Here is an 11,418-nt window from a genome sequence, read left to right as displayed (position 1 = left end):
CAAGTGGCTTGTTACTCTACTCAATAAAACTTGATCTCTCTGTGTAATACGGACTAAAATAGCTTTACTCCTCCTTTCTGTGATACTGATTGTTTTATTGGTTCCCAGTAGGAATTCATAACTCAAAATGGATCAGGTTTCAGTTTTTTTTTTTCTTTGTGAAACAATTTCACACAAAGTCCATGTTTTGCTGTATCTTAAATGTTTTCTCTAAGAACTGACACAGTAACAGGCATTGTGGATAAATTACTGTAGCCAATAAAACTGTATGGGTAAAAGATGGTCATAGCTAACTTTATTTATTGCTTAAATATACAAATCTAGCTTTTATTTGCTTCACTGCAGTAAGATGTGGCAGTTATTTTACTTAGGCTCATGCATTCTGCTTGAATACATATTTATCTGTATTATTTACATACAGCCAACAACATTTTGTTCACTAACTTCCAAGGACCATCTGAGACACCTTAACTATAATAAATATTATTTTATTCTGAAAAATGGGGTAAAAAGCTTTATTTATATGATAGAAGAAACTTGATACTCTCTGAAGGTTAATTCAGATGCTATCCAGTGATTTCCATGTGTTTGAGGTCTACAGCTTATAGCCAACAACTGTTTTAACATTAAAAATTTAGTGCTGTCCTTGCACTTGCTAACAGAATGAAGCTCAAAGGTCTCTGCTTCCAAACAGACATTTTCTGAAACAGTGTCCATTTCTAAAATGCATCAAAAACATCAACTGGGGAAGAAATACACTCTTCAGCACCTAGACTAACAGGTCATTATTTCACATTCTCTTAATGAGATCAGTTTCTTTTCCTAGAAAAGGATGGAGTTTCATGGCATAAAAATCTTACTGTTGGGAAAGAGGTTTTTGTATTTGCCAAAAGCAGAATTGCTGATTATCACCTTCACCCTGGCTGTGCCATCTTCAGGCATGACTTCTACTTCCTGAACTGTTGCTTCCTTATAGAGCCAACTGTAAACATAAAAGCATATTAGCATATTGAAAGTATGACAGACTGCATAAAATGTGATCTTCGTTTTAGGTCAACATGTTCCAATCTAGGTATTTTAACACTTTAGAAGATCAAGTGTTTCACTTAGCTTTTCATTTGCTACTTGCTGTTTGGAAATAGGGTATAGAGTTTTCATAAATCTTTCAGATTTGTGTTTTTATCAGAAATCTGCCTCCAGAACCAGTGGCATGGTCTTTCAGGAAGTATGTTTTATTGTACTAACACACAGAACTCTCTGAAGGACACTTTCAGAAGGAGACTCCAGGGTATCTAATGGGGATATTTTTTCTCAATAGATCAGAAAACTTTGATAATTACCCCTGTAATTCTTAATGCAGATTAAAATCAGTATGATATGATTTGGAAATTTTAAGACATGCAAGACTAAGAGTTTCTTTTTTCTCCAAGTCCTTCTTACAATTCAAAATTATTTACCTTAGCTGAGCTCCTTCTAAGTGGATGTTAACTGTCAGAATCTTCTTCCCTGTTACTGTCAAAATTTTTTTCTCTATTTCTTCTTTCAGCTCTTCTAAACCATGTCCGTGTAGAGCAGAAATGGCTACAGCATTTTCTTCAGTGGGTTTATACCTGAAAGGTAACAACTGCTAGCACATTTGCTCATGAAGATTAGGCTGTGAAAATATTTCAAACATGGAAAATTTAACTGTGTTACTTTATACTGACACCTTCCTGACAGAGGCCACTTCTTGTATGACTCAAGTGATTTCTTTTGTAACTAAGAGATAATTTTTTTTCAGGCCATATTTACATATGTAAAATACTGAGAAACACTATTAAATGTACTCAGAAGTGTGGGAGCTCTTTCCTAGAGTAAGAATTAAAAAGCTTCCAGAACATAAGAAATGTTTAAGTAGACTTAGTATCTCCCGCTTACCTTTCTATCAAATCCACTTTGTTATGAACTTCTACCATTGAGTCCAATAAATGGCTGGGAATATTAAGATTCTTCAGAACTGACAGAACAGTTGCTTTCTGGAGGATGGTTTCTGGATGAGTAATATCCCTCACATGAACTATCAGATCCTAGCAAGCATCAATATACAAGACAGTTACTTAATGAAACACACCAGTTGCCAGGTTGTAGAGATTTTATACTATTTTTGCATTGCTAATTCCTGTAAGATACTTTCCTACCCATTAGGTAATACATGGTCAGGTTAACACTGTAAAAGAGTATTAAACCAATACTGGTTTTTGTACCATGATGGAAGAAAATCTGTAGCAGCTTAGTCTCACTACACAGTGAATACGGATTACCTCCAACAACCCTGAAACAAACTCTGTCAATCAAGCTAGTTACAGAACTCAGATTTCAAACAATAACTGATTGAATTTTTCAAAGTCAAGGCTGTGTAACAACAAGGCTTCAGAAACTCTAAAAAGGTTTTAGACGAGTAACGGCTGAAAAACTGTTTCAAAAATGGGAGAAAAAAACCTCATGTAACTTTTAATTCTACTTTACCATTCAAAACGCAGAAATTATCCTTGTCCTGTTGCTTCACTTAAAAAGCTTTAAACAAAAGTTATCCACTTCAAATACATACATGATCATGTCTGCCATGATAAAAACCAAGCAACCTAATTCAGTATTTGCATTCAAAATGTTTCATCATCTTTGCTCAAGATACTGCTTCAAACTTCTGATAATTAACGAGAAGTAAATTTATTGCCTTTCATTTAACAACTTCAGAATAAGAGACAAACAGGATACTTGCAGCCAGATTTTGAAAGTCCTGTTACATGGTGCAGTCTAATCCTCAGAAGCATTCTGGCATCTAGCTACTGCTGAACTTCATTATGTTTGACGATACAGGCTTTTTGTTTAAATGTCTGTGTGTATGCAGCTTTACACTTTGCCATAACACAGGAAACTAACTTTAGTGAGAAAATGATTGGAAAAGTACATTTGTTTATTACATGCTGCCTGCATCACATTACAATCACCCACTTTTAGTGCTATAGGAAACCTTAAGTTAGAAACAGGTCATTCCAGAGGTTTTATTTAATTTTTAACTCTCAGGAAAGCTAACCTCAGCTTATTTGGATGCACTGTTTATGTTTTCGGATATTATATCAGCAAAATATGATTTATCTGGTTTACATATTATGGAGAAGGACACATATACTCCAAATAAATCCTTTCTGAGATCTCTTCATATCTATATGTTCTGCATAATTTCAGGTATCAGAAAATTGGCTTATGGTGAGATATTTACCTCATTATCTTAGAAGACTACTATAGTCAGCCAGATACTTTACTAAGAGCAGCATGCCACTGAGCTTCCCCTTTTCTGAAGGGGTGAGGATTATCTAAAAGGAAATTAATTTGATTTATCAATTTTTATAGTCAACTACTTACTGAGTAAGCCACTTCTTCTAATGTAGCTGAAAAGGACTCAACCAGATTATGTGGAAGATCAGTCAGAAACCCAATGGTGTCAACATAAATAACTGCCATATGCGAGGGCAGATAGCCAGCATGGGCTGTAATATCAAGAGTGGCAAACAGCTGATCTCTGGGTTGAAGTCCTGCTTCCCCCGTCAAGGCTTTGATCAAGGTAGTTTTTCCTAATTAAGGAAAAAAGGACAGGATTTTAATGGCTTTTTTCAAGTAAAAATGTAATTTGCAAGGCTCAGGTGAGTTGTATGATGTAACATACCTTTTCCTATCTATTTCACTAATATAAATCCAGCCTATGCTTAGTTATCTATATGATGTTAGGAAATCCAAAGACAGTCTTAACGTTTAGAACTTGGAATTGGATTTAAGGCCACATCTGGAAGCCATGCTGTGAAATCACAAGATGATCAAAGACTGAACTGACCTGCAAAGCGACCTACCCACATCTCTCACCTCTAAGACCATCTGAAGAGTGCTGCCATGGCAGCATTGGGAAGCATACACTTATGCGCTCCTCAGTGCTTCTGTGGTCAAATAAAACAATTCAATATTTACTTGTTAAATCCAACAATAAATGGAAGTACTAATAATATGTAGCTTATTAGGTTTATGCTTTTATTGGACATTTCCTCATGAGCATAATACTAGAGACATTTATTTAACTCAATGAATATTTCACAGAATTTAGTTATTAAACTGAAGTGCTCAGTATATACCCTAGTTAAAATATTTCAATTATGTGTACAAAACTGTAATATATTTTGTTGAATCCCCAGTTTTAAAACCATGGAAGTATGACATTTAAGAAAAACATACAGTGTGATCTTTGAGTATATAACTGATAACAAAATCAGTGCAAGGTAAGTTTGTTTTTATAAAGATGTTGAATAGGAAAATGAAATGGTCTTAAGATAATGTAACCTGAAAAAAGTGTCTAGTCCAAAGTCTATTTATGCTTTATGTATGAATTCACTTCCGTAAGTTATAAAAAGAATAGAAAAAACCCTTTAGCTTTATTTAGGTTTTCTTATGAACACAACTCAGAACACTATACATCAATCAATGAAAAGCTATAGTGCTTCTTAAGCACGTTTCTCAGAACTCCCCTGAATTTTCCTCCTATGCCTCAATCCTTCATAGTGATCTAAAACCCATGTACTTTTCTCTACCCATTCTAATCAAGTAATAGAGATTCATATAAAGGGACACAAACAGTGCAGTCTTCAGCACTATATATAAAATCTTCTTGGCACAATAGATGCTGGACGTTTCTCCAAAACATGTCTTCAAAGACTGGAAAAAGAAATAATCTAACTAAACCAAGCATAATTTACTTTCCTAACTATATCCTAATTGACATATATTCATTACACAATTTAAGAACTAATTAAAATACGAAGCCTATTCACACTGAAATGAGATTCTGGCTAGAGTTCCTAATTAAAAAATAGACAATGTAAGCTCTTTTGTGTTACAACTTCATGAGTTTTTGCTTACCACAATTAGTATAGCCCATTACTGAGATAATCGGAAACTCGCGTTTTCTGCGCTGATTTCTAAGTAAAGATCTTTTTCTTCTTAGTTTCTCCAGGGCGTTCCTAATTTTAAGTTCTTTTTCTTTCAAGATACGATTCTGTGTCTCCATGAACGTTTCACCTGAAAAATACAAATGAATAATTGGCAGAATACCTACAAGAGAAACAGCAAACCAAGTGATGTGCATTTGAAATCAAGTGAGTTAGCACTAGGGCATACAAAGTTATAAATAAGCAACTGAAACTATGTATTCTTGCCTAAGAGTCAGAGTGCTAAGTAATTATTAAAACATATGCTAAGCACTCTAGAATAACCATGTACGCTTACGATAAACCCTTGTAGTGGGGGTTTGGTCTGCCCATGGCCACTTACTGAGCCAGTATAAGTTACTTTCCAATAAATTTTTGTACGTTTGCTTAATTAGACGCAGAACATAAACAGTTTTTCCATCTGGCCTCCTCCAAATAAAATAAGATGCAATTAAATTTTTTTAAAGGCTATGGAGAAAAAAAATCCTCTAATTCATGAGAATATTTAGACTTTACCTGAGCCCATGATGTATCTTGAGCCACCTCTCTGCTGATCTAGCTGAGACACCTCATTTTTCAGATTTGACCTGGCAGTGGAGTAATAGTTAATTAGAAGCAATTTTCTTTAATCAAGCTATCCTAAAATGTCTAACAAATGTGAAGCAGTAGCGATACTCTAATAGCACAAATAACAACACTAAACGACAGAGCTCTGAATAAAACCTGCTCACGGCAAGAAACCTGGAGAAAAAAATCCAGATTTTCCTGGCTCCTCAACTTGAAAAAGCATGCAACTCTCTTAGCAAATTACAATGGCTATTCTGAAATTCCAGAGAGCCAAAGATGCTTCTGATACATCCATGCAACTCACACCAACTGCCATATACAAATATTTCTATGCCATGTAATGTAGAAATGTGAAAAATTCAGATAGAAATTAATGCCTTTAATCTTCCTTGTTTATAGCTTTCCTTATGAAATCCATCAATATTATATATGGGATACACATATCCAATTCTTACATGTTCTTGCAATCCATCTTCTGCGTTAGAACCAAGACCTTTTCATGAGAAATATATTTTTGTAAGATTATCTATTGAACACTTTTTGGTTTTGCCTCTCAGCACTGCAGATGCTTAAAACAATGACATTATAGCAAATATTTCTATGCTCTAATCAATCACTGAGCATACTATGCAAGCACTGTAATTTTTCTTTACAGTACAGTATTACCAGTTTTGTTACTGTAAAGAAATAGTTGCTAAAGTATGTGATTTGCACAGCTCAAGGTACCTGAGAAGTGGAATTTCAGCCAATGCTATCTGAAGTTTTGCTTCTTTGGTCCGCGCATTGCAACGAAAAATGTGAAGTACAACTGTGTATCTGTCAAAGACTTTCACACCCCAGGCATCTTCCAGTTCTTTCTTTAGCCATGCAAGACAAAATAACCTAAATGTTTTCTGTCCCCCACAGTATCAGTAGATCAATTCCCACACAGCACTACAGTTACAGTTAGCTGATACGACTCTTGAACTCAGAGGATCTCAGGATTCCATTTCAACGGATGGGCAACAAATATGACCACACAAAGGCAAGATGTGGTTGATCACAAAGAAAGGTGATAAAGAGAGTTTAGAAGGTAGAACGTTATGTCCAGGCTGTGGTGGTTTAGTCCCTGCCAGGGTCTGAGACCACGTGGCTGCTGCCCCTCCCCCACAAAGGGAGTGAAATACAAAGCCCCGGGGCTGAGATAAGGAAAGGTTTAATACAACAGGGCAATAGCAACACAACAAACAACAACAATAACAATAACAGTAATAAAAATGAACAGAGCAAGATATCTACTGATACAGCAGTGAGAGGAATGGCTGCACAAACCCACGCGATCACCGATTCTTCACCGATTCTTCCCTCGCTATGGGCACCCAGAGGTGACGTCAGCATGGCATATGAATAACCCAGCTAGAGCTTCCCCCCACTGCTGGGGAAACTTAATCCTATCCTGGCTAAACCAGGACACCAGGCCCATCAAATTCAGCGAGAATCCTTCCACTGCCTTTAATGGATTCTGACAACAGTTCTTACAGCATATCTCAGAATCAAGAATCTCAGTGGTTAAGTCCTTGTAAAAAATAATTATGAAATGCTGGAATGGGAAATGATAGCCATGACATAGGAAAAGAAAAAAAGATTACCAAAATTAAAAAAAAAGAGAGGAAGGCAGGAAAATTATTTCACAATGAGCTTTTCATGAAATACTTAAAAAACCCCAACCAACCAAAAACCAAACACCACCCTTACTCTAATTAAGCAAAAAGCACTTAAAGTATGCAGTAGTTCCCCGCCTCTGCCATCTCTGAGATCCAGAATGCTTGTGTTTTATACATGTTCTCAAACACTTTCTTGAATCAATCCTGTTAAATTGCTCTTAAGATAGATTTGCAAAAAGAAATTTTTTTAGCAAATCTAGTACTAAAAGTAGTCATACTATAAATGAGGGAAAATAACTAGGAAATTGAAATGAAACATTTTCAACTTCCATCAATAAATTGAAGTGCTCAAGATAACTATCTATTAGAAATATTTACCATCTCTATTCATTTTACTATCAGGGAAAGCATTCAAAACTACCAGCAAAGCATTAATGTTTGCTTGAAGAGTCTGCATGCACTTTACACCCTACATGATGCTGTACATGCAAAAAACCATTACAAATATTTATTTCAGTTTGTCTAAGCATTTCAAAGAGCATCTACAGTTAATGCACCAGTTGTTTTACTGCCAGTGTTAAAAAAACAGTGAAGTGTGCTCCTCCCCTCAATGTAATCCATCCATTTAAAATATGGTTTCTTGTTAAGGGTTATGAATGAAAGTTTAAATATTTGAAACAAACACAAGCTTGCTCTAAATTTACACCTTGTATTCAAAATACCATACAGCATCCACAGGAGTATAGGAAAATAAATACACTATCCATATAGGTATAGAAACTTGTGCATATAGCGAATCCAAAATGTTGACATTCTTAATAACAAAAGCTGTGTTATCACCTCCATTTTGTGAAAAAGACCTTGAGTAACTTTTCCAACATTTTGTGTAGGGCCAGTGGCAAATGTGGGAGCAGAGTCTATACTAAATTTCATGCTTGATAGCTGGAAACACATGAATCAACTGGACAAATGTAATAGAAATTGTTTTCTTTCAACAAAACTCAGTCCAGGTGGCTTCATATATTACCATTTGCAAATTCAGAGCCATAACGGACCCTACTTCTCATAACATCAATCACTCCCAAACAATACTGATGTAAAGAATATGATTTGGTATTATATTTAATTACCTTTGTTAGTGAAGATATTCTTTCCACATTCAAGAAGACAGCTGTCACACGGGGCAATTTTTTAATCTTTTCTAAAAGATGGATAACCATTGCAAAATACAGTGTTAAATGTCAATTCTCTTTTTAAAATATACAGAATATAAAACCATTTTGCACTGAGCAGGATGCTCATAAAATATCAAATGGCACCATACTCTTTGTTCACAGAACAGTTGTAATTGCACTAATTTAGTACTATGTCAAGGACAGCTGCCAGTTTCACTTATGTCAATCACATAAACCTAGGGATTAAGTTGCCTCACACATTTTCAGGAAGCACTGTTTATTTCTGTTCTCTGTTGCTTTTGTAACCTTAAAAAAATTCTTTTGTTTGCAAACCTGCATGATGGATAAACAAAATTCTCCCTGTCTTCAGCTTTCATACCTATCCTTGAACAGTTCAGCTGCAGAAGTCTTTCATTTAGAATGATGCAGTGCTGAAAAATCTGTCCTTACCTGTCAAAACCTGAAAGTTTCCTTTGCCAAAAACAAACTTCTTGTCGGGATTTTTTGTAGGAATAATTATTTGATCTAAAACTGTCCAGTTTTGAAGGGTATTTACAAGAGCAATGGCTTCAGCAATCTGTAATTCAGCTTTAGGAAAACAAAAAAAGAAAAAAAGATTGTAATATACCATCATAACTTTGCTCAGATTTCCAGTAACTACAGTACATGCATGAACAGGGAAATACTAAGCTACACTTAAAATCTACTAGGAAATTTATTTTAACCTCTAGCACAAGGAGCAAAATGTTCTACCTCTAATCAGAGTAATTAAACTTCTAGTTTGATGCAATGTTATCAAAGCATCTTTCTGCCAGTACAAATTATTTCCATGGTTGTTGATTTAGAATTTTTAACTGTATTGTCAGCAAAGCAATTACCAAGCTTTTTGCCTCAACAAGTGAAATGAGTAACTAGCTGGAACATAAATTCTGTTATTTCAGATGAGCACAAAATGACATGATTGATTCCTTGGTGTTTTGTGGCAATATTTAAGAATTAGTAATATGGCATATCCTACTGCTAACTTCACTGCTACTTATTCATAAAGGGCCTGCACGGATTTATGACTTGCTAAAACCAGCGGATTCCATTCCTGTATTCTGGTTTATCAGTCACTTTTTTTTTTTTTAATCATCTGCATCGCAAAGCACGGATTTTTGAGGACTTTGTGAAATCATGGACTGTATCGGACCAGTAAATCCAGTTTTGATTTGCCAAACTTTTCCTCTTTTCCTAACAGAAACAGTCAAGTTTCTCCAGATAGCAAAACATAATTTGTATACTAAATAGGTTACCTTGGTCCAAATGTTTAAATTTTTAAGGATAACCATGATCCTCTTTCTCCTCATATTGTTAGTGTTCCTTGTAAAATGCACAATTTCCTGTTGTACCTGTGGTGTTTCAAAAACCATTCCAAAACATGTGTTCAGACTTCAGGCTCTTCATCTGGAGGGCCTAAATAAATGGAAATGACTGCTATTCTTCTGCATGTCTGGACAGAAAGGTGCCTTCTTACTTTATTTATTTTTCAGTTGTAAAATGGAAGCTCTTATGTGAATTCCAAAAAGCTTACAAACTCTATTCTGCAACGTGACAACTTGCTCTAATTAGCAGCACTAATAAAACTGAATGAGATTTAGGTTCATCAACAGTAAATCTGAATACAAGAATAATCTATAAACTGTCTATATATAAAAATTTAACTTCCAAGATGCTTAATGCTTCCTATTACAACTTTGTAATTAGAGAAGCATTTGGAGAAGCATCAAGTTCATCACGTATCTTAATTGTGCATGATTAATGTACATGCTAGCTAGCTACAAGGATTTCTGAGAGAAATCTAATAGCAATGCTAAATAAAGTCCTTATGGAGGAATTATTGGTGACTGCATTGCTACATAACTTAAAAGCGCTGCTTTAAGTCTGTGAGAGGACTTACACATGGCCTCATATTCACTGCACTCTTTTAGGGACAGCCGAGTATTCCTGCTCTTCAGCCAAGATCTGGGCAAGCCTCAGGCCGACGGACTACAGCCTGCCAGGCCCGGCAGCACGGTTGAGAGCTGGAGGCTATAGATATTCTGCTAGTAAGGGGGAAACCCGGCTGTTTCCTGAAGCAACTCTGCATCGAGTTGTTTTGCTGTCCAAGACCCAAAGTCAGCGTGACTGACCAGCCAAAGCACAGATCTGCCCACACTCACCGAGAGGAAAGAGCGACCTAGACCTTTTACCCGAATTTTATACCGCTGTAACGAGGGGCCTACGTCCCCCTGCCGGCACTATGGCCCTACGTGTGCTCCCGCGGACCCCGGGGGAAACCGGAGCAGTGTCGCGGGCAAGGACAGACGGAAAGCGGCGCGGCCGGCCGGCGGGGACCGCGGCGGGTAACGGGCCTGGCCCCACGCACCCGTGGTCAGCGGCGACTTCTTCGGGCCCCACTTGACAGCCGGGTGCACCACGGCCACACGCTGCGCGCCGGGCTGCACCGCCAGCGGAGAGGGGCCCAGCAGCTCCTCCAGCTCCGCCTCGTCCTCCTCATCCTCCTCCTCTTCCTCCTCTTCTTCTTCTTCGTCCTCGCCGCTGCCCGCCACCCCCTTCCACCGCCCGCCGCCGCCCGCCCGCGGCGGCTCGCCCCTGCCCGGCGGCCGCTGGGGAGCCCCCAAGCAAATGGCGGCGCTGAGCGGGCGGGCGGACAACGGCCCGCTACGGCAACGGGCCGCGCCGAGAGCCACCGCCGCCCGCCGGCAGCACAGCAGGAGTACCTGCGAGAGGCGGCCGGGCCACATCGCGCGACCACGGGCAGCGCCTCACCACCCCCGCGGGGTGAGGCAGCGGGGAGGGACCGTTACGGGGCGCGTCCTTCCGCCCCCGCCCCGGCCCCTACGGAAGCCCAACGGCACCGGCGCAGAGCGGGTCGGCACCGCCCCCCCGCGGCAGTGAGCCACGTGACAGCGACCTCCGCCTCTGATAGGCCGGGCGGCGCCCAGGGACGGCCGTGATTGACGCTGGGCCGGAGCCGAGGCC

General features: G+C 38.4%; 1 protein-coding gene across 1 annotated transcript; it reads right to left on the bottom strand.

Annotated features, from left to right (window-relative positions):
- Positions 1-269: 269 nt before the first annotated feature.
- Positions 270-11,279, bottom strand: GTPBP6 (GTP binding protein 6 (putative)). The gene is made up of 10 exons (XM_074814967.1): positions 10,802-11,279; positions 8,845-8,982; positions 8,350-8,420; positions 6,303-6,433; positions 5,526-5,596; positions 4,942-5,100; positions 3,403-3,611; positions 1,918-2,066; positions 1,458-1,610; positions 270-982 (listed from the first exon to the last, which is right to left on the bottom strand). The coding sequence occupies exons 1-10, from the start codon at positions 11,178-11,180 to the stop codon at positions 841-843; spliced, it is 1,602 nt and encodes a 533-aa protein (XP_074671068.1). The 5' UTR covers positions 11,181-11,279; the 3' UTR covers positions 270-840.
- Between the last annotated feature and the right edge of the window lie 139 nt (positions 11,280-11,418).

The sequence above is a fragment of the Strix aluco genome, chromosome 2 (genome assembly GCF_031877795.1).
Source record: "Strix aluco isolate bStrAlu1 chromosome 2, bStrAlu1.hap1, whole genome shotgun sequence".
NCBI lineage: Eukaryota > Metazoa > Chordata > Aves > Strigiformes > Strigidae > Strix > Strix aluco.
This window is presented reverse-complemented; position numbering and strand designations above follow the sequence as displayed.